The sequence below is a fragment of the Nomascus leucogenys genome, chromosome 4, assembly GCF_006542625.1.
Source record: "Nomascus leucogenys isolate Asia chromosome 4, Asia_NLE_v1, whole genome shotgun sequence".
In the NCBI taxonomy this organism is placed as follows: Eukaryota; Metazoa; Chordata; class Mammalia; order Primates; family Hylobatidae; genus Nomascus; species Nomascus leucogenys.
The window spans coordinates 82,556,409-82,578,947 of record NC_044384.1 but is presented as its reverse complement, the minus strand read 5'-3'; the positions used below and the strand labels follow the sequence as shown (position 1 = coordinate 82,578,947).

Below are 22,539 nucleotides of genomic sequence, written 5' to 3'. Positions count from 1 at the left end.
CTCGTGTTAACTGAGAAAACTGCATTGGTAGCTGACCGCTGTCAATATCTGCTGCCATGTTCCCGGTTCCCTCCAGCAGCAGCAGAACAGCCAATCCCTCCACCAGCAGCCATCCCTTTCCCTCTGGGGTCTCTGCCCATTCCCTCTGTCTTGGCTGCTGCCCATCACCAGTTAAACAAGCTTAGGCTTCTCCCAACTTAACAAAAATCAAAATAAACACATGCCAGGATGTTGTATCACTTTCCAAGGGCCACACTGGCTCTTTCTCCCCTTCGAAGCCGACTTCATAAAGGAGCTGGCTGCCTCCCCTGTATTCACCTTCTAGCCTCATACACCTCCTCCACTGCACTCCGGCTCCTACCCCTTCCCTCCCTGGAACTGCTTTCACCAAGGACGCTCATCCCCACCCTGTGCTGAATCCATAAGTCACTCTTCAGCCCTCCTCTTACTGGCCTTTCGGCAGATTTGGTCCTACTGGTCACTCTCTTCTTCCTTAGTTTCTGAGAGGCCACGTGTTTGCAGCTCCCTCCCACACACTGGCTACTCCTTCTCAGGCCCCTCTGGGGTATCCTATAAATGCTGCAGTGTTCACTTTGCCTATCCTGCCCCCACCCCTTTTCTAAAGATCTGCATCCCCAGAATCTGCCAACTGAACAGTTCCATGACCTGCCATCTCTGGTGGTGACCAGCTAGACCAGAGGGCACTCCAGATCCAAATCTCATTTATCACAAGGGCACACCAGATCCAAATCTCGTTCATCACATACTCTCTTCTGGGCTAGGATTTGAGATCTTAGAGGTTCTTATCCATCTCTTCGTCCTTGCCCTGGGAAGGCAAGTTAGCATGAGGCTAGGCTGGCCCAGATGCAGATAGAGCAGAGAAAGCCAGTTGCAGCAAGAGAATAAGGCAGATGCACAGAGAAAAAGAGAACAAGAGACCACATGGGCCCAGATAAAAAGAGTTGGTGAGGCGACTTCCATTGGTTCTTAATGAATTCCAGGTCTCGGTTCCTCATCAGCCCTGGATGCGCTTTTTACCCTGGGGTTCTATTAAATATCCCTGAATTCTCCAAATAAATTCCCCTTTCTGTTTAAGCTAACTTGATGGGCTGCTCCTTGTAACCAAACTGCTCCAAAAGCAGCTCCTCTCGGTCTATCATCTCTTCAACACTGATGTGCCCCAGGAATGTTTCCTAGGACCTCTTCCTGTAACATTCTTCCCCAGCACTGTCCAGTGGAAACAGAATGTAAGCCACGTATGTAATTCCAAATCGTCTAGTAGCCATTTTTAAAAAGCTAAAAGAAAACAGGCGAAATTAATTTTGAATATATTATATACATAATATAATAATATTTGACCCAGTATATTCAAATATTACATTTCAGGATTAATATTAACATTATTAATTAGATATTTTAAAACCTTAAATTTAGACTAAGTCTTCAAATTCTGGTGTGTATGTTCCACTAACAGCATATTTCAGTTTGGACTAGCTCAATTCAAGCACTCAGTAGTGGCTACTGGCTACCACCTTGGACAACTCAGACATACGGCAGGGCTTTAATTATCAGCCACAGAGCTAATTACTCTCAAATCTGTATTTGGATATTTGAGAGACAGCTTAATAAATATGAAAGGGATGGTATTGTACCCCTGCGTCAACCTTCTGGTGACTTCCCACTGGGATAAAATCTAAAGTCTTTCACAAGGCCTGCCATGACCAGGCCCAACCTCCCTCAATGGCTTTGGTTTCTAACACTCTCTACCTTGTACCCAGAAATCCAGCCTCAACTGATTTTTTCAGATCCTAGACTGCCCCTGCTCTTCACCATGCCCAGCACTTGGCTTCTCCCCATCCAACTCAACAGCACTTGGCTCACGCCAACTCATCCTTAAGGCCTAGCTTGGATGGATTCCTCTGAAAAGCCTTCTGTGACCCACCCCCCCACTGCCCCAGAGCCTGGGTTGGGCACCCTGCTTATCAGACAATGAACTGTGATCACAGTTGTGTCTTAGTGGGTGTTTCCCTGGAAGCAGACTCCAAGACAAGAATTTGAGTCCAAGTACCATAGATTATTTGGCAGGAGATCCTAGAAAGCCTAAGTAGGGGAGTTAGGGGGTAAGTCAGGAAAGAGAATCAAGAGGCAAGAGGAAAGACAATGAGAAGGGAAGAAGGGTCTCCCATCCCAACCCATCTGTCACCCAGCCATGTGGGAAGCTGCTGGGACTGGCCATTTATGATCATGTTGGATGCAGGACTCCCCCCTTGCCAACCTGTAGATAACCTGGGGCTGGCGCCTAGGACCAGCCTTGTGCTACACTGCCCCCTGAGATCTGGCCCTTATGCTGAGAGTGCTATGGGGTTGGATGGGGAGAAGCCACCTAGTTTCTATCTTGTAACCTGGTTTCTACCTATAGGGTTTCTACTGTAGAGCCTAGGATCAGCTGACAACAGAGCCAGCAATGCCTCCCCTTGGTTTGACTGGGTCTCAACCTGGAGGGAGAAGGACTAGGCTCAGGGAGGAATACTGACCCCACCATGCCCCCATCTTTCGGTTGTCTGGAATTCTGAATGGCTGCCAGGATGTCCTGGCCATGATTATTCCTGTGCTGCTTCAGGGTGCTTATTGCAAGGACACGCATGAAGGGAAGGGAAGACACCCAGGAAAATGCTTTCCAGGTACATGGTCAGGACTCATGGTGAACTGAGATGTTGGTCAGGACAAACTGGCCACTCACAAGACCCATTCTTCTTGCAATCCCCAAATCCCCATTCTGGATTCCTCCTTCTCTCCATTGCTGCTTATTCCTCTACAACCCCAGCTCCGCTTGCTTTTTCTACTCCCTCCCTTCTGTCTCTAAGCAGGGACTCCACCTGTCTCGGCGCATGGAGATCCAACATGGAGCACCACTTTTGGGCAGAGTCCTCATGCTGCGTCAACTCATAGGTCACTGGCCTCATGTCCAGCCTTTATATGGAAGTCTTTGAATGAATTTCTAATTTCTGTACCATCCATCAGCCAGGATAGTCAGTCCACAAGGCACAAAGCTCACAGTGTATCTCAGAATTCCTTACTCAGAATGTTTCGAGGGGCCTGGCAGACACTTGGAACCTGCTAGACTCCTCCCCAAGTCAATCATTTCAAACCCATGCTTAGGACATATGATCTAAGTAAGAGTGTTTTATATGATCTGTAAATTATGTATTTGAAAAATCCCACAAAAGAATAAAAACAAAAATCACAGGTAGTCCCACACTTTAAATCCCAATTATAAAATGGAATAAAGTTATACAAAATCAGGACTTATCCCAGAAAATCTGGGATATGTGATGGCTGCTGGCATGGTAGGAAGAACAATGGAGTCCAAAGAGTTGAGTTCCAGAATTGTTTGCTGTGTGATCATGGACAAATCCTTTGCCTGCTCTGGGCCTTGGTCTCCTTATGTGTACAATGAGACGTTTTTATCTGAGTGATGGCATTCAACTTAGATGGCATGTGGTTCTATGGCTCTGGGCCAATCAGAGATTCCCATATTTGACCCTTTCTCAGTGAGCATGACCAGAATTTAAGTCTACATTCCAGTCAGCACAAGGAAGTCCCATTGTGAGGTTTTAGTGGCCCAGAAGGTTCCCCTAAGGGACAGTTCCTGGCTCTGAAAATCACTTGCTATGAGAGTTTGCCCATCCAGGAACTCTCCATGAGCCAGGAGGCTGCTGGGGAATCCCTTGCCACTCAGATGATCCCAGGACCCAAACACAATTCAAGGCCCAGTGTCTCCAATGGAGTCTTTTCTAGACTCAGCCAGGCTCGGAGCTCGTCAGGCAGTCAGGAGGGAGCTCTTCTCCAATGTGAGGTTGGCACAGGCTTAGAGAAGAGGGTGCTTGTAGGGGCCCACCATCCCCCGCTGCCCTCAGCACTCCACCCACTCCCCCATGAGGGCACCAGGTCCTGGCAGGAGACTGGCCCCGCAGTCCCCAAGCTGTTTGTCCAGCTGTCCTCGCATCCCCAGACCACAGGACTCTTATGTATCTTGGCCTGGAGAATGTTGTCAGGCATCTGGACACCCACTGGGTCCCAGCCCAGAACCAACAACGGGTGGGAGGGGGAAGGCTGGGCTGAGTTACATACCTTTCTGGGCCTCCCCTTTTCTCTTTTGTACATATGAGCCCAGATAATTTCCAAAACCCTTTGGGCTGGGCAGTCTACACCTCAACAGCAGCAGTTCAGAACTCATCTTTGAAGTTAGACAGAATGGGTTTGAACCAATCAAAGATTTCATGGATCTCAGAGTCCTGATGAATGATAAATACCCTCCCAGCTTCATGCACAAGGCTGTAGTTTGCATAAACTGCACAACATTAATAGGGCATCTCGACTTCTAACAAGAGAAATTGGACATCAAGCTACATCCCTTCAACAGCAAGACTTGGAGATTTCTGCCCAGAAGAATTGAGAAACATCCTTTCTTCTCATGACCCTTGGCATCGGCTCATTTGTATAGGGCCTGGAGTGCTTTCTGTAAAATGATGGAACCCTAGTCATCCATCGTGTTTAGACACATGCCAAGAGAATGATGAAGCTAGGTGGAGGGGCAGTCAGCAGGAGCCAGGTTACCTAGAGGGATAGTTAGAGACCCAAAATGGAAACATACCATAAAGGGCAAAGAAGAGTCCAGCATGGTAAGCCAAGCTCAACAGTCAAGTTAGGATATAGTGGAGAAGGGTGTTAGAGCAGACACAGGAAGATCAGTTTCCTGATTCAGCCACCCCAGTGGTGGAAGTGGCTGGGTGGGCCCAGGCTGGGAAAGAGCTGCAGGTCCTTGGAGGCCAGGCTATCCAGCTGTCCTCCAGCAGAACAAGGAGGAGGAGAATGTCTCTTCCTTGCCTTCCAAAACATTTTCTTCATTCAAATGAGATCCTGGGGGTTCTTGGAAATATTTTGATAAGAGTCATCTTTCCTTGGCCAAGCAGGTATAGGATTGATTACTATACACAAACTCTGCAACATCTTTTTTTTTTTCTTTTTTAATGAAGTCTCGCTCTGTCACCCAGGCTGGAGTGTAGTGGCGTGATTGTGGCTCACTGCAACCTCCACCTCCCAGGTTCGAGCAATTCTCCTGCCTCAGCCTCTTGGAGCAGCTGGGATTACAGGCACACACCACCTAATTTTTGTATTTTTAGTAGAGACGGGATTTCACCATAGTAGTCAGGATGGTCTCAAACTCCTGACCTTGTGATCTGCCTGCCTCAGCCTCCCAAAGTGCTGGGATTACAGGCATGAGCCACCTCACCCAGCCTGCAACATCTTTTAAGGTAGTATTTCTCAATCTCAGCACCACTGACATTTGGGGGTCTAGATAATTCTTCATTGTGGGGGCCTGTCTTGTGCATTGCAGGATATTCAGCAGCATCCCTAACCTCTACCCTCTAAAAGCCACCATCCCGAGTCGTGACAACCAAAAATATCTCCAGACACTGCCAAGTGTCCTCTGGGGGGCAAAATCACCGCCAGTCAAAAATCACTGTTCTTAGGATAAGATGTACTTAGGCACATTTTCTTTCTAAAATCAATGTGATAGTCTCACCTTTTCACCAGAAACAAATAAGAAGAGCCAGTAACCACTGAATTACAGGGCATCTGAGCTACTTTAAGCTTCTTACCTATATTAGTTCATTTAATGCTCCAAAAATTCAAGGCAGCCAACATAGCTATTATCCCCATCTTGCAAATGAGGACACTGAGGTACAGAGGAGTTTAGTCACTTGCCCCTGGTTCCACAGCCAGTAAGTGTGGAGTGAGGGTGTGGGTCCAAGTAGACTGACTCCAGAGTCCATGTTTTATATAATATGAATTGCATAAGTTAATAACAAGAAGCTGCCATCTACTCTCTCTCTCAGTGTCCTCAATCTGGGATCCAACCAACTGGATCCCATGGAAACCCATCCAATCAGAGCTCCACACTTCCCTGATCACATGTAACTCAGGAGCCAAAACTCTGTTGGAGGAATTCACGTGATTGTCTTAGAGTTGTGGCTAAAAACACAGTGAGTTCGTGCTCATTGTTTTAAAAAATAACACTATGGCTGGGCGCGGTGGGTCACTCCTGTAATCTCAGTCATTTGGAAGGCTGAGGCAGGTGGATTGCTTGAGCCCAGGAGTTCAAGACCAGCCTGGGCAACATGGCAAAACCACATCTCTTAAAAATAAATAAATAAATACATGTGTGCTGGTGCACACATGTAGTTCTAGCTACTCAGGAGGCTGAACTGGGAAGATCATCTGAGCCCAGGGAGGTCAAGGCTGCAGTGTGCCAAGATTGTGCCACTACACTCCAGGCTGGATGACACAATGAGACCCTATCTCAAAAATAAATTAAAGGGGCCAGGCATGGTGCCTCATGCCTATAATCCCAGCACTTTGGGAGGCTGAGGCGGGCAGATCACCTGAAGTCAGGAGTTCAAGACCAGCCTGGCCAACATGGTGAAACCCCATCTCTACTAAAAATAACAAAAATTAGCCAGGCGTGGTAGCACATGCCCATAATCCCAGCTACTCGGGAGGCTGAGGCATGAGAATCACTTGAACCTGGGAGGCAGAGGTTGCAGTGAGCTGAGATTGCACCATTGCACTCCAGCCTGGGCAACAGAGTGAGACTGTGTCTCAAAAAGAAAGAAAAGAGAAGAGAAGAGCAGAGGGGAGGGGAGGGGACGGGAGGGGAGGTGACAAAGGAGGGGAGGGGAGGAGAGGGGAGAAAAGCAGAAAAGAAGAAAAGAAAAGAAAAAAAAAGAAAAGAAGGGGAGGTGAAGGAGGGGAGGGAAGGGGAGAAGAGAAGAAAACAAGAAAAGAAGAAAAGAAAAGAAAAAAGACACTATGGACAGAAGACAATATGACTAAGGGAAAAATCTGACCCTTGGAAGGGTCAGAAGAATCACTGGAAGAATCACCCGACATTGTGTATGATGTTGGTCTTAGGTCCCACTCCAAGGGCAGCCTCTGACTTCTGTTGTTTCTTCCAAATGAACAAACCCATGGTTCTATAAGATGTGAGCTGTCCCCAGAAGAACAAAGACTAGGGTTGTCACATTTAGCAAATAAGGATACAGGGTGCCCAGTCAAATTTGCACTCCAAATCAATCAAGAATTGCTTAGTGTAAGTATGTCCCATGCAATATTAGAGACATACTCATACTTTTAAAAACTCTTCATTGACCTAAAATGCAAATTTGACTGGGCACCCTGTAATTTCCCTGGCAACCCTTCCCAAAGGCAGACTATTTGGATCTCATCCACTAAAAAGGGCAGAAACTCCTCAAGAGGCCACCACACTTCCCAGAGCCCAGTCTCCTTCCTAAAAGGAAGACAAATAGATCCAACAGATCCCACTCTGGCCCCCCCGCCCCCAGATGCCCCCCCAGTACACCCCTCTCCCCGCTCCTACTTCAGTCCACCCTCTCCTGCCCTTTATAACCACTTGGAGAAATTCCACTGACACAAGGAATCCTTGGAGGGTTAATCCTTCTGATACCAAGTCACACTTTAACTCATTCCCTCCAGGCCAAGGATTAAAAACTGCCCATGCAAGGGTCAGGTCTCCAGCAGACCCTGAAAGCTGAGCTGCCCTGACCCTCAAAGTGAGGAGAAGCTGCAAGGGAAAAGGGAGGGACAGATCAGAGAGACCGGGGAAGAAGGAGGAGCAGCCAAGGAGGCTGCTGTCCCCCCACAGAGCAGCTCGGACTCAGCTCCCGGAGCAACCCAGCTGCGGAGGCAACGGCAGTGCTGCTCCTCCAGCGAAGGACGGCAGGCAGGCAGAGAGACAGAGGTCCTGGGACTGGAAGGCCTCAGCCCCCAGCCGCTGGGCTGGGCCTGGCCCAATGGCCTTTAATGACCTCCTGCAGCAGGTGGGGGGTGTCGGCCGCTTCCAGCAGATCCAGGTCACCCTGGTGGTCCTCCCCCTGCTCCTGATGGCTTCTCACAACACCCTGCAGAACTTCACTGCTGCCATCCCTACCCACCACTGCCGCCCACCTGCCGATGCCAACCTCAGCAAGAACGGAGGGCTGGAGGTCTGGCTGCCCCGGGACAGGAAGGGGCAGCCTGAGTCCTGCCTCCGCTTCACCTCCCCACAGTGGGGACTGCCCTTTCCCAATGGCACAGAAGCCAATGGCACAGGGGCCACAGAGCCCTGCACCGATGGCTGGATCTATGACAACAGCACCTTCCCATCTACCATCGTGACTGAGGTGAGCACCTGGGCTCCCCATCCAGGGGCCAAGATAGGAAGATGGGGGCCTTTGTTAAAAAAAAAAAAAAAAAGTACATGGAGAAATTAACTGCTGAGTTTTTTAACTGCTGAGTTAAAAAGAAAAATGCTCTCAGCTGTCAGGACCAGAGAGGCAAAGGGCAAAGTGCCGGAGGAAGAGGGTGACATGGACCCCAGAGGACCAGCTGAAGCGGGGGAAGGGGATTCTCTGAAGCCAGGCTCATCTCTGCCTGACCCTTGCTCCTCTCCCCACAGTGGGACCTCGTGTGCTCTCACAGGGCCTTACGCCAGCTGGCCCAGTCCTTGTACATGGTGGGGGTGCTGCTCGGAGCCATGGTGTTCGGCTACCTTGCAGACAGGTCAGTCCTGGGTAGGGTCAAGAGGCTGGGCTGGGGTTAGGGGCTCAGCTGGGCTCAGGGTGTCTAGGTGGGAGCTTGGCATTGCCAGCCGGGGCTGGTTTGAGGATCTACAGCACCAGCCTCATACTTCAGAGGTCCTCAAAAGACCCCAGCCCAGGCATTGTCCAGGGCGAACACTCCTCTCCTGGCTCAGCCTGACCCCCATCACTCTCCAGGGCCCTGCTACAGGTCTCCCCTCCTCCCACAGGCTAGGCCGCCGGAAGGTACTGATCTTGAACTACCTGCAGACAGCTGTGTCAGGGACCTGCGCAGCCTTCGCACCCAACTTCTCCATATACTGCGCCTTCCGGCTTCTCTCGGGCATGTCTCTGGCTGGCATCTCCCTCAACTGCATGACACTGAGTGAGAGATGCTTACCGGCCCACTCCCCTCTGGCCACCCAGCCCAGCAACTCCTTTCCAGCCTCCCCTCCCAGCCTGCCCCTCCTGAGCCCTGCCTGCCCTCCAGCCTCTCTCAGGTCTCACCTTCCTGCCAATAGAACAACCTTTTCTTAGGCTCATGCCACCCGGACCCCTCATTTAAAAACAGGATTGTGGGCCAGGCGCGGTGGCTCATGCCTGTAATCCCAGCACTTTGGGAGGCCGAGGCGGACAGATCACGAGGTCAGGAGATCGAGACCATCCTGGCTAATACGGTGAAACCCCATCTCTACTAAAAATACAAAAAATTAGCCGGGTGTGGTGGTGGGCTCCTGTAGTCCCAGCTACTCGGGAGGCTGAGGCAGGAGAATGGCGTGAACCCAGGAGGCGTAGCTTGCAGTGAGCGGAGATTTCGCCACTGCACTCCAGCCTGAGTGACACAGCGAGACTCTGTCTCAAAAAAAAAAAAAAAAAGCAGGATTGCAAACTCCACTGTTAGAGCCAGCAGATCATGTAAGAGGGCCAGGTGCAGGAGGCATTAGGGAATGGTGAGAACTGTATTCAAAGGAGAGACACGTTCATCCAGAGACACCACAGGCACACAGCTGCTCCAGGCAGGAGATCCTAGGGCTGTCATAGCTTCCCCCTCCTCTTTGATTAATGTAAAATATCCCAGTTTTTTTTCATGTTTGCAATTAACTCTAATAATAAACATAGGACGAGGCAGCATCGTGCAGACAAGACACATTTGTGGACTGATCGTGGTCTCTCCATGGGCCATTGATGTGCATCCTCTGATGGATCAACCCCCCCTTACCCCATGTTTCCCAAATGAGGAATCCGAGGCCAAGAAGAAGGGAAAGGATTTACCCAAGGGCATTCCTCAACCACAGAAGGGAATCCAAGGATTTGGGATTCTCTGGATGAGAGGAATTAACCAGGACTGGGCTAGAGCCTGGGCAAGACACCTAAGAAATCCAACCCCGAAATCCAGTCTAAGTATCCAAGTCCCTGTCCCAGCAGCCCAATGGGGAGCCCACCTGTATAGGAGGTAGGCCTCTCCAGACCACACCAGAGACGTGGTCCCACTCCTACTTCAAGACTCCAGGATGGAGAAAAGCCACTGCCTCCTCCAAGATGCTCTGGCCAGTGAGAGTGGAATCCAGCCCATAGCTGAAGAAGACCAGAGGAGTGGTTGCTGTTGAAGAGAGACCAAGTGGCCAGAGGTGCTCTCAATGGAGAAGGAACTCTAGCCAGGAGAATAGGTTGAGGAGGAGCAGAAAAAAAGAAAAAATCAAGAGTGTGGAGGGGGCAGTTCCCAGATATTCTGAACCAGCTCCTCATCCATACCTCCACTGAAATTCCCCCACTCCCATCACCCTGGCACTCAACTTACTCGATGCATTTTCCACTGAGCCTTGGGACAGACCAAGGTTTGGAGGGAGGGAGGGGTCTTTACTAGCCCAGCAGCCCAAGTCGTTGCAGCATCCTGTCTTAACCCTCTTTCCAGATGTGGAGTGGATGCCCATCCACACACGGGCCTGTGTGGGCACCTTGATTGGCTATGTCTACAGCCTGGGCCAGTTCCTCCTGGCCGGTGTGGCCTACGCTGTGCCCCAATGGCGCCACCTGCAGCTACTGACCTCTGCGCCTTTTTTTGCCTTCTTCATCTACTCCTGGTGCGTGGGGCCTAGGGTTGGAGGTGGTTGCCACAGGAGCCCAGAGGCTGCAAGGGACAGGACATCTCCCAGAGCTCAGCACACATCCCATCCCACAAATGTAGAGAAGGTCAAACCCAGTCCAATGCCTCTGTGTGACAGATAGGGAAACCAAGGCTGTGGGGAGAAGGCTTTGCCCCAGGATATCCAATTCTCTGGCTTCCCCCACTCAGTTTTTCAGCCTGCCTGCTCTGCTCCCCCTACCAGCAACCAAGAGCTGAGCTTCTGGATTGGGGAATATGTCATTACCAAGCTGGGCACTGCCTCGTGGTCCTAGAGAGAGGGATTTGGCAAGGCCCCTGGGTTCCCAACCTTAAATAAAATCCCATCACAGGCCCCTAGAAAGCCCAGCCCCAGCCCCCCACCCAGCTGACTGGAACTGAAGCCATGCTGACACCCACCCCCACCCCCGCTCCCAGGTTCTTCATCGAGTCAGCCCGCTGGCACTCCTCCTCCGGGAGGCTGGACCTCACCCTGAGGGCCCTGCAGAGAGTTGCCCGGATCAATGGGAAGCGGGAAGAAGGAGCCAAGTTGAGTATGGAGGTGAGATCCCCTGAGACTTCCCATGATAACCTCCCAGGGCTTCACCCCCAAACCCCAAACCCAGGACCCAGGGCCCAGGGAACTCCTCTGAGTAAGAGATTAGGCTGGGAGGAGATCCTTGGGAGGATCCCAGGCCCTGAGCTCTGCCGGTCCCAGCAGGTACTCCGGGCCAGTCTGCAGAAGGAGCTGACCATGGGCAAAGGCCAGGCATCGGCCATGGAGCTGCTGCGCTGCCCCACCCTCCGCCACCTCTTCCTCCGCCTCTCCATGCTGTGGTAGGCCCAGAAAGACAGACAGACTGAGACAAAAGGCTGCCTGGGGCGGGAGGAGACACAATGGGTGAAAGAGGCCAGACAAGAGGGCAGGAAGGTCAGCAGACCTGCTGTGAGAAGCAGTAACCCCACACTAGGGATCATCCTCAGGAACCAGATGCCCCCTAGCCTCGACTCAGTCCCAGTCTCCACACGGGACACCAGTCTCCCCATCTTGTCCTTTCACTAGCCCTGTTCCAATGTGGAGACACCTCATCAGGACCAGTGGGCTCCAGAGTCAATAGACTTACATCATGAAGGCAGAGACCAGTCTGGCTTGCAAAATATTCACAGATTTTACTGGCCTGATGGTGCCTGCCAGAAACACAGGCACAGGCAACAAGATGACTAAAACTCATCTCCAAAGAACACTTTGGCCAAGGCCAAAGAAAATCTTCATTTCCCTTTGCAACACTCCCCATTATCCTTCCTTCCCATCACCATAGCAATCCCATGACAGTTAAGGGAAACATAATCAGAAGGAACAATCCTGCCAATGAATTATTTGCTTCCAATTTGGGATTTATTCTCAGTCATGGGCTCTAGCCAATAATCTTGAGCTTCGTTTTTTGGGCTCTTGACATCTTAAAAAGCACAACACTCATCCCAGGACCATGGACAGGTCCCAGAAGGCTCTGTACTCTCCCAGCTGCCTTGGCCCTGAAGATGGCTTGGATATGTACCTGCCCTCCCTCAGCCCAGCATCAATTGATAAGATGAGAACTAAACCTATGTAAATCCTACATAGCAACTAAGTGAAAATTCCCCCAATTAACTGGAACCCTAGTTATCAGAAGATTGGGAAATTTGGAGTATTAGAGGACTACCTCAATACTTAAACTCTGCAGTTTAATTATATGGTTAAATGAAGAAATATTAGCCAAGGCAGATTCCAGCTCCTTAAGCAGGGTACCCAATGCAGTTCCCCCACTGTTTTGAAAGAGCACCTCACTTTAAGCCTTCCTAACCAACTCCATACCCCTCTCTTCTCTCTGCTAGGTTTGCCACTAGCTTTGCATACTATGGGCTGGTCATGGACCTGCAGGGCTTTGGAGTCAGCATCTACCTAATCCAGGTGATCTTTGGTGCCGTGGACCTGCCTGCCAAGCTTGTGGGCTTCCTTGTCATCAACTCCCTGGGTCGCCGGCCTGCCCAGATGGCTGCACTGCTGCTGGCAGGCATCTGCATCCTGCTCAATGGGGTGATACCCCAGGGTGAGCACCCACAAGCACCTTGGCCCCTTCTCCTCAGCCCCATCCCCACACATAACCCAACCTCTCAGAAGGGAGGGGGCCAATTCCTCCTAGCCTCCACTCCCAAGCTCCTGCTATCCCCCCTTCTTTCTCTCTAGACCAGTCCATTGTCCGAACCTCTCTTGCTGTGCTGGGGAAGGGTTGTCTGGCTGCCTCCTTCAACTGCATCTTCCTGTACACTGGGGAACTGTATCCCACAATGATCCGGTGAGTGGGAGCCTAATGGGAGAATGACAGCCTTTTCCTGGAGAAAGACATTCTCCTGTGCACAGGTCGGACCCCAGAGCTAAATCAAGTACATCCCAGCCCAAAGACCCCTCCCAACACTCATCATTGCAAGGCACATAGTAGCCACTGAGTACACACCTCATGGCCTAGCTAACACAGACATCTCAGAGGGAACAAATTGAAGTCCTCCTTTAATCTCCAAACCACAAATTAGAAGCTGCCACCAAATCTACATTCCATTTATAAACCAAGTGATATACCTGAAAGCAAAGACCACAAACATGAAAGCAATTTCCTATCTTAAGATTCACTCCTGATAATATCCCAGCAATAGGAATAAATATAGTATTGCTTATTTGTGTCCTAAGATGGGGGACAGTATTTTTGCATTAAGAAACAAGAATGGGGGCCCAGCATGGTGGCTCATGCCTGTAATCCCAGCACCTTGGGAGGCCGAGGCAGGCGGATCACAAGGTCAAGAGATCAAGACCGGCCAGGCGGGTGGCTCACACCTGTAATCCCAGCACTTTGGGAGGCCGAGGCAGGCGGATCACGAGGTCAGGAGATCGAGACCATCCTGGCTAACAAGGTGAAACCCTGTCTGTACTAAAAATACAAAAATTAGCTAGGCGTGGTGGCAGGCGCCTGTAGTCCCAGCTACTTGGGAGGCTGAGGCAGGAGAATATCGTGAACCCGGGAGGCGGAGCTTGCAGTGAGCCGAGATTGTGCCACTGCACTCCAGCCTGGGTGACAGAGCAAGACTCCGTCTCAAAAAAAAAAGAGATCAAGACCATCCTGCAAGACCATCCTGGCTAACCAACATGGTGAAACTCCGTCTGTACTAAAAATACAAAAATTAGCCGGGCGTAGTGGCGCACGACTGTAGTCCCAGCTACTCGGGAGGCTGAGGCAGGAGAATCGCTTGAACCCAGGAGGCGGAGGTTGCAGTAAGCCGAGATCATGCCACTGCACTCCAGCCCTGGCAACAGAGCGAGACTCCATCTCAAAAAAAATAAAATAAAATAAAATAAACAAGAATGGGGTGCAAAATTTACATGAGATGTCAAAGAAATGTCAGGCTTCCCTGGGCTACTTGGAGTGGGCCTGTAAGGTCCGCAGAGTGGAACCCTGAAGGTCATGGTCCTGTGCCCTTACCAGATTTCAGATGAAAGAGCAATAATCCGAAGCACTCACTATGTACCAGGCAGTGTCTTAAACTTTTCACAAATATTAATTCATTTAATCTGCATAACAAGCCATTGTGGTAGGCACTATCATTATTCCCATTTACAAACGTGAAAGCTGAGGCAAAGAGAGGTTAAGTGACTTCTCCAAGATCACACAGCTAACAAATGGTGAAGCATGCATTTGAACCCCAAGCAGTATGTCTCCTGAGTCAATGTTTTTAACCTCTTCTCTCATGAAGAATGTTGTTAACATGCAGATTCCAGCTCCCTCCCCCTAGGGATTCTAATCCAATAGGTATATGTTGGCTTGTTGCAACTATAACACAATTCCTCCAGGTGATCTGAGAACCATAGGTGTAACACAACTGAATAATTTCACAGCTGCAGAAACTGAAGCCCAGGGAGGGAAAGGGGCTTGCCCAAAGTCACACAGCAAGTTAAGGGCAGAGGCAAAATTCAATCTTAAGTCTCCTTATTCTCTGACCACAACCCTTTCCAACTTCTCTTTTTAAAAAGATTACCAACAGCTGTGGTGGGGGAGGACCATTTGAGCCCAGGAGTTTAAAACCAGCCCTGGCAACACAGATATCCTATCTCTACAAAAAAAAAAAAAAAAAAATCGCCAAATTGGTTTGCTAATCAAATGGGGAACAGAGGAGGTACCGGGAGTGTCCTGGGGGCTGAGCCTGAGCTGCCACCCTCCAAATAGGACCAGCATCTGGGCATTCATGCCAGGACTCTAACCAACACCCATCCGCTGTGGGCCCTGCAGGCAGACAGGCATGGGAATGGGCAGCACCATGGCCCGAGTGGGCAGCATCGTGAGCCCACTGGTGAGCATGACTGCCGAGCTCTACCCCTCCATGCCTCTCTTCATCTACGGTGCTGTTCCCGTGGCCGCCAGCGCTGTCACTGTCCTCCTGCCAGAGACCCTGGGCCAGCCACTGCCGGACACGGTGCAGGACCTGGAGAGCAGGTGGGCCCCCACTCAGCAAGAAGCAGGGATATATCCCAGGTCACACATGCAGGGTGGGGTGGCATTGAGACTCAAGCCTAGGCTTCCTCTTCCAGCCCAAAGCCCTTTGTCCCCAATTGCCTGAGCTTCTCCTAGAATCCTTCCTGGGGATCCCAGCTCCAGGGAGCAGTAGGTATTTGGGGCAGAGAGCAGGTGTCCAGGCACAGCTAAGTGGAGACCCCCTGGGAGCCTCCATATCCCAGCCCTGGCCTGGAGGCTGCATACCCAGAGTGCTATTCTTCTGCCGCCCTGCAGGAAAGGGAAACAGACACGACAGCAACAAGAGCACCAGAAGTATATGGTCCCACTGCAGGCCTCAGCACAGGAGAAGAATGGACTCTGAGGACTGAGAAGGGGCCTTACAGAACCCTAAAGGGAGGGAAGGTCCTACGGGTCTCCGGCCACCCACACAAGGAGGAGGAAGAGGAAATGGTGACCCAAGTGTGGGGGCTGTGGTTCAGGAAAGCACCTTCCCAGGGGCCCACCTCCCTTTATAAACCCCACCAGAACCACATCATTAAAAGGTTTGACTGCGCACCATCTCTCCGTGTCTCTCTTGTCTCAAATGGAATGGCCATTCCATTTTAGTCAGCTTCCAGCCCAAGAGGCCATACAATCCCCTCCCACCCATTCCATCCCCAGGACTTTACAAACCATCCCAGAAAATTAGAAAAGACTCTTGCCTTTGCCCCTCTCTATCCCTCCCTCTTCCCTCCCCCATCCTCTAACCTATTCAAATATTTCTGTGAGATTTAGCTAAATATTTAATGCTCCTCCCTTCCCTGTCAGGCTAGAAATTGACAAGCGCTGAAATGACAGGCTGAAGTGAAAACAGCCAATCAGAGGCTTTGTTTCAAGCTCCCCCAACTCTGTGAGAGCAGGTGGAAACCTCTGACAGCAAAGGAGAAGAAAAAAGACAACAGCTGGCCAGGGGTGGTGGCTCACACCTGTAATCCCAGCATGTTGGGAGGCCAAGGTGGGTGGATCACTTGAGCCAGGAGTTCAAGACCAGCCTGGGCAACATAGCGAGACGATGCCTCTATTTAAAAAAAAAAAAAAAAAAAAAAAGACAACAGCTGTGACTTCAGGATGTTGGCCCCTCTAGCAGCATGGTCAGGATGATGGAATCTCTAGATTCCAGCGGGGTCTGGACTGAAAACCCACTCTAGATTAGCCTGCTAGCTAACCTAATCCTGCCTGCTGCACTACCTGAGCTTTCTTGGTTGTTCTGCCTCTTGTGGGCTCTGGGCTGGTGGAGGGAAGAGAATAGGGAAGGGGGAGCAGGGAACATACCCAGCAAGACCCAGCACTGAGTGCTAACTATGTGCCAGGCACTGTCCTAAGCCATTTGCCTATATTAACTCATTCACTCCTCCCGGTAACCCTTGGAGATTACTACAATTATTCCCTATTTTACAGATAAGAAAATCAAGACACAGAGAGGTTAAGTAACCTGTCCAGTTCACACAGCTGGTAAATTGTGGAGTCAGGATTAGAATCCAGACAATCTGGCACCAGGATATGTGTGCCTGACCCCTCTGCTGCCAAGAGCTGTGAGGCACTGAAACTTCAGCCTCTTTCACCCCCAGGACCCAGCTTCTCCTCCTTCCTTCTGGGCTGAAAAGAAAAAGACTGAAAAGAAGGGGAGGAAGGGAGATGATCATGGGAAGAACCATGTGAAAGGAGTTGGGGGGAAGGCACTTTAAGGGTTACAGTCAGGAAAAGACCAGGACATCCAGCATGTGTGTCCTCAAAGGAGCTCACTTCAGGGAAGCCTGGGGCAGCCTGAGAAGGGCAGCCCGAGAAATGCAGCCCTGTTCACACCTACAGGTGGCAGGAGTGAGGCCTGCTGCGCCCTGCCATAAATGCTCGCTGGCACACTGCCTGGAACCCTATCCCCAGCAGCCAGCCTGGCCCCCGAGCCAGCCCCTTATCCCCCGGGGGAAAGTCCACATTCATTCCTTGAGCTGAACACACTGCCTTCCAGGTGGGACCCCAGGGGTTCGGGTTGACTTAGGGCAATCTGGAAAGAGGGGTTGGCCTGAAGATCCCCTGAAAAAATACCACACGGCCCGGGGAGATCTCACAGCAACTCAGACAACAGGACTCTCAGGGCAAATCTGGGCACAGCAGAAATCACCACAACCCACCTCACCTCCTGGAACATCTGGAGCCTTGGTGTTCCCCCTTGGTGCTGAAACTCCTCATGCTCCCATTGGTTGCTTGAGGGTCACCAGCCCCACTCATCCTGCAGTTTCTCAGGCAGCACTGCTCTCATGGCTGACCCTCGCGGAGCGTCTGGACTGAGACTGGGAGACGAGACACATGGATTTAGCCCTGCTTCTGCAGATCCAGGGTTTTGAGACCAGTGACTTGGCCTACCACTGGCTCCAGACCCTGCCAGCAACTCTGACATGCCTGGCTCCTCCTGCACATCTCTCATCTCTGTGCTCAGATCACCTGGTATCTGCAGATACCTCAGCAAGGATGCCCAGAGCCAGCCGTAGCTTGCCCCAGCTGCACCCCAACTGGTACAAGTCCTGGGTGCTGATTCAGCCAGCTCAGACCATTCACACAGAATCCATTACCCTAGCTCCTGGCCTGGGACTTCCTATACTCATCCTGTGCCCTTGACAAAAGAGAACCCTACCTTCCTCCCACTTCTAAGTCACCAGTAAGTGACTTCTGACCTTGCCTCCCCAAGGAATCAGCCCCAAACAGAGGCTCAGATCCCATCCTCTAGCCTTGGCCCTGAGGCTGAGTTGGGACACTGTCATGCCCCACCACAGTGGCCTCAGATGCTCTCCCCATTTTTTTTTTTTTTTCTGAGACAGTGTCTTGCTCTGTTGCCCAGGCTGGAGTGCAGTGACACGATCTCAGCTCACTGCAACCTTTGCCTCCCAGGTTCAAGCAATTCTCACTGCAATGTCAGCCTCCCAAGTAGCTGGGATTGTAGGCGCACACCACCACACCTGGCTAGTTTTTCTATTTTTAGTAGAAACAGGGTTTCATCATGTTAGCCAGGCTGGTCTTGAACTCCTGACTTGAAATGATCCTTTCGCCTCAGCCTCCCAAAGTGCTGAGATTACAGGCATGAGCCACCGTGTCCGGCCTATCTCCAGTTTTGACCACAGGTCCTATCCTCAGCCAGCTTGGCAGGGCCTTGTAGCCACCCTCAGTTTCCTGGCCAGGATGGCACACTCAGGAGGATCCTCAACTGCCTGGTCCTACAGAGTGCTCACCAGAAGCCACATTCTCAGGGCTCCATGCCATCATCCCAGGTCCCACCTTGACAGCCCCAGTTTCACACCACTCCAAGCCCCTCCCTTGGGCTCTTCTCTCCCCTTTCCCAGGAGTTTGCATGACCCATTTGGGTCATGTATAGAGCAGATGCCCAAATAGCTAAATTTCATATCATGTGGGAAGCTGAATAATGGTCCCCAAATATGCCCACATCCTAATCTCTAGAACCTGTATGTTACCTTACATGGTAAAAGGGATTTTGCAGTTGTGATTAAACTAAGGATTTTGAGATCAGGGGGTGGGTTATCCTGGATTATCTGGGTGGACCCAATGTGGTCACAACAGTACTTACAAGAGAAAGGCAGGAGATCAGAGTGAGTAGTAGCTGAGACAACAGAAGCAAGAGGGTGGAGTGAAGCAAGAAGGGATCAAAAAGAATTTTTAAAAAACACATTCAAGTCAAAACAGAGACCATAAACCTCAATTCATTCAATAATTTATCATTCAAACCACTAAGTAAACGCATTTGGTGTTGCCAAAAAAAAAAAAAAAGAAGGAACCACCAGCCAAAGAATGCAAATAGCCTCTAAAAGGCAAGGAAATGGATTCTTCCCTAATGCCTGCAGAAGAAACACAGCTGGGTCGATATATTGATTTTTTTTTCTTTTTTTCTTTTTGAGGCAGAGTCTTGCTCTGTCATCCAGGCTGGAGTGCAGGGGCGCGATTTCGGCTCACTGCAACCTCCACCTCCTGGGTTCAAGCAATTCTCCTGCCTCAGCCTCCCGAGTAGCTGGGATTACAGGCATGTATCACCATGCCCAGCTACTTTTTGTATTTTCTGTAGAGATGGGGTTTCGCCATGTTGGCCAGGCTGCCTCCTGAGTTCAAGTGATTCTCCCGCCTCAGCCTCCCAGATAGCTGGGACTCAGGTGTGCACCATCATGCCCCGCTAATTTTTGTATTTTTAGTAGAGACAGGGTTTCACCACGTTGGACAGGCTGGTCTCGAACTCCTGACCTCAGGTGATCTGCCTGCCTTGCCCTCCCAAAGTGCGAGAATTACAGGCGTGAGCTACCATGCCTCACCGATATATTGATTTTAGACATCTGGCCTCCAGAATTACAAGAGAACAAATCTGTGCTGTTTTAAGCCACTAAATTTGTGGCAGTTTGTTAACAACAGCAATATGAAACTGATATGCATCCCTTGTTCTTAGATTCCTCCAGGGAGGCCCCTGGAGATTTTCTTTTTCCCATGCACTATAATTTTTGTAGGGATGGGTTGTAATGTCTGGATCATCATAGGCCTCACGTCTTCCTATTGTCTTATAGCTTGTTGGATTCACAGAGTCTAAATTAGCCACCAGCCCTTGTAGACACTTAAGTTTGGGACTCCTAGACTGCTCTGTGCTACACTCCCACCACTACCATTCCTTATGTTTAAAAATTGTGAAAGGAAAATTGTGTCATAGGTGCAGGAAGCAAAAGGAAAACACTGACTGGGTAGACTCCATTGCCCCACTGCACCTCCTCTTTCAAGAAAACCATTTGGATGTTCTCTGAGATGTGACTGTCTCCATGTGGTTCATGTTGTAGTCATAGAACAGCGGAGGACTCTACTGCAAAAATGCTGTAGTAATGGCCAGGCGCAGTGGCTCATGCCTGTAATCCCAGCACTTTGGGAAGTTGGGGGGGGCGAATCACCTGAGGTCAGAAGTTCAAGACCAGCCTGGCCAACATGGCGAAACCCCATCTCTACTAAAAGTACAAAAATTAGCTGGGCATGGTGGTGGTTGCCTGTAATCCCAGCTACTCAGGAGGCTAAGGCAGGAGAAGCTTGAACCTGGGAGGCGAAGGTTGCAGTGAGCCAAGATCGCACCACTGCACTCCAGCCTCGGCAACAAGAGCGAGACTCCTCTCAAAAAAAAAAAAAAAAAAAATTCTGTAGTAATAAGCTAGATGAACTTGAGGCTCAGCTTTCCTGACTCACTCTAGTGAGGTCTGCTCCTCCTAACCCCTCCCGCAATAGAATCCTGCACCCCAGTAGCAATAGTAAGTGCCATGTGAACCACACCCACAGAAGAGACCAAGCAGCCTGTAAGAGCTGAATGTAGGGTTTACATGTAGGTGGCAGACAACGTTGAGTCTGGATGGATATCCAGAACTGTGGCAGCCATCCTGTAACCCAGAGGGAAACCAGAGCATGGACTAAGGCAACGAATGAGGATATTATAATGGAAAGATGGAACTAATCTGGGGTTTGATGATTTAACCCCACCGATTTAATCAATACTGGCACTACCTACCTCTATTCTGATTGTTAAGGGTAACAATTTAAGTCCTCCTTATACTTTAAGCCAGTGTGAGTTCATTTTTCTGTGATTTGTGGTCAAAGATATCTTATATTTTTACAGCTTTATTGAAATACAACAGACAGACAATTAGTTGCTCAGGTGGTGGTGGTGGTGTTGGTATTGTTGAGACGGGCTCTTGCTCTTGGCCCCAGGCTGGAGTGCAGTGGTGCGATCACAGCTCACTGCAGCCTCAACCTTCTGGGCTCGAGCAATTATCCCACGTCAGCCTCCCGAATAGCTGGGACTACAGGCAAGGGCCATCACTCCTAGCTAAAGTTTGCACTTTTTTGAAGAAACAGGGTCTCCCTATGATACCAAGGCGGAGTCGCTCATATTTACAGTGTAAAATCCGATGCGTTTCGACGCATGCATACATCCATGAAATCATCACTACAATCAAAACAATGAACATATCCATCACCACCAAAAGTTTTCTCACGCTCCTTCTTCGTGTGAACATAGGTTTCTACTTCTCTTGAACCAGATTCTTTTGCTCAGATTAGTTTCATCTTTCCATTATATTATCCTTAAATATCAAGGAGTGGAATGGCTGAGTACTATCTAAGGTGTATGTTTAACTTTTTAAGAAATAGCCAAACAGCCGGGCGTGGTGGCTTACACCTGTAATCCTAGTAACTCAAGAGGCTGAGGCAGGAGAACCCCTTGATCCCAAGAGTTCAAGACCAGCCTGGACAACATAGCAAGACCCTGTCTCTAAAAAATAAAAATAAATAAATAATTTTAAACCATGTTTTTAGTAGAGACAGGGTCTCGTCATGTTACCCAGGCTGATCTCAAACTCCTGGCCCCAAGTGCTGGGGTTATAGGCATGAGCTATCACACCAGACAAAATTTTACAAAAAGAAATAGCCAAACAATTTTCTTAACATTTTATATTCCCACCAGCAGTATATGAGAGATCCAGTTGTTCCACATCTTTGTCAAAACTTGGTATGATTGCTTTTTTTGTTGTTGTTTTTTGAGATGGAGTCTCTCTCCGTAGCCTAGGCTGGAGTGCAGTGGTGTGATCTCTGCTCACTGCAACCTCCACCTCTTGGATTCAAGCAATTATCTTGCCTCAGCCTCCTGAGTAGCTGGGATTACAGGTGCATACCACCACACCCAGCTAATTTTTTTGTATTTTTAGTAGAGATGAGGTTTTGCCATGTTGGCCAGGCTGATCTCGAACTCCTGACCTCAAGTGATCCACCTGCCCTGGCATCTCCAAGTGCTGGGATTACAGGCATGAGTCACCATGCCTGGTCTGATTGCTGTTTTTAACTTAAGCCATTCTAGTGGATGTGTACTGGTATCTTATTGTAATTTTAATTTACATTTCTCTGAAGACTAATGATCTAAAGCAACTGTTCACTTGCTTATTTCCATCTAGACCTCTTCTTTGGTGAGGTGTCTGTTAAAAAATTTGCACATTTTAAAATTTTGATTGTTTGTTTCATATTGTTGAGTTGGAAACTTTTTATATATTTCAAAAACAAGCCCCTTGCCAGATATGTGTTTTGCAAATGTTTTCTCCATGTTTACAGTTTGCCTTTTCAGTTTTATAACAGTGACTTCTGAAGAACAGAAGTTTTTAAACTGTGATGAAGTCCAGTTTACTGATTTTATAGTTAATGCTTTTTGAGTCTT

The 22,539-nt window shown here is 49.7% G+C and overlaps 1 protein-coding gene across 1 annotated transcript; it reads left to right on the top strand.

Moving 5' to 3' along the window:
• Positions 1-7,581: 7,581 nt before the first annotated feature.
• SLC22A6 (solute carrier family 22 member 6) lies at positions 7,582-15,836 on the top strand. Its single transcript, XM_003274115.2, has 10 exons — positions 7,582-8,243; positions 8,519-8,622; positions 8,870-9,024; positions 10,552-10,720; positions 11,179-11,302; positions 11,462-11,577; positions 12,613-12,827; positions 12,965-13,073; positions 15,054-15,257; positions 15,552-15,836. Exons 1-10 carry the CDS (start codon positions 7,875-7,877, stop codon positions 15,637-15,639), a joined length of 1,653 nt encoding a protein of 550 aa, XP_003274163.2. The 5' UTR covers positions 7,582-7,874; the 3' UTR covers positions 15,640-15,836.
• Positions 15,837-22,539: the final 6,703 nt, after the last annotated feature.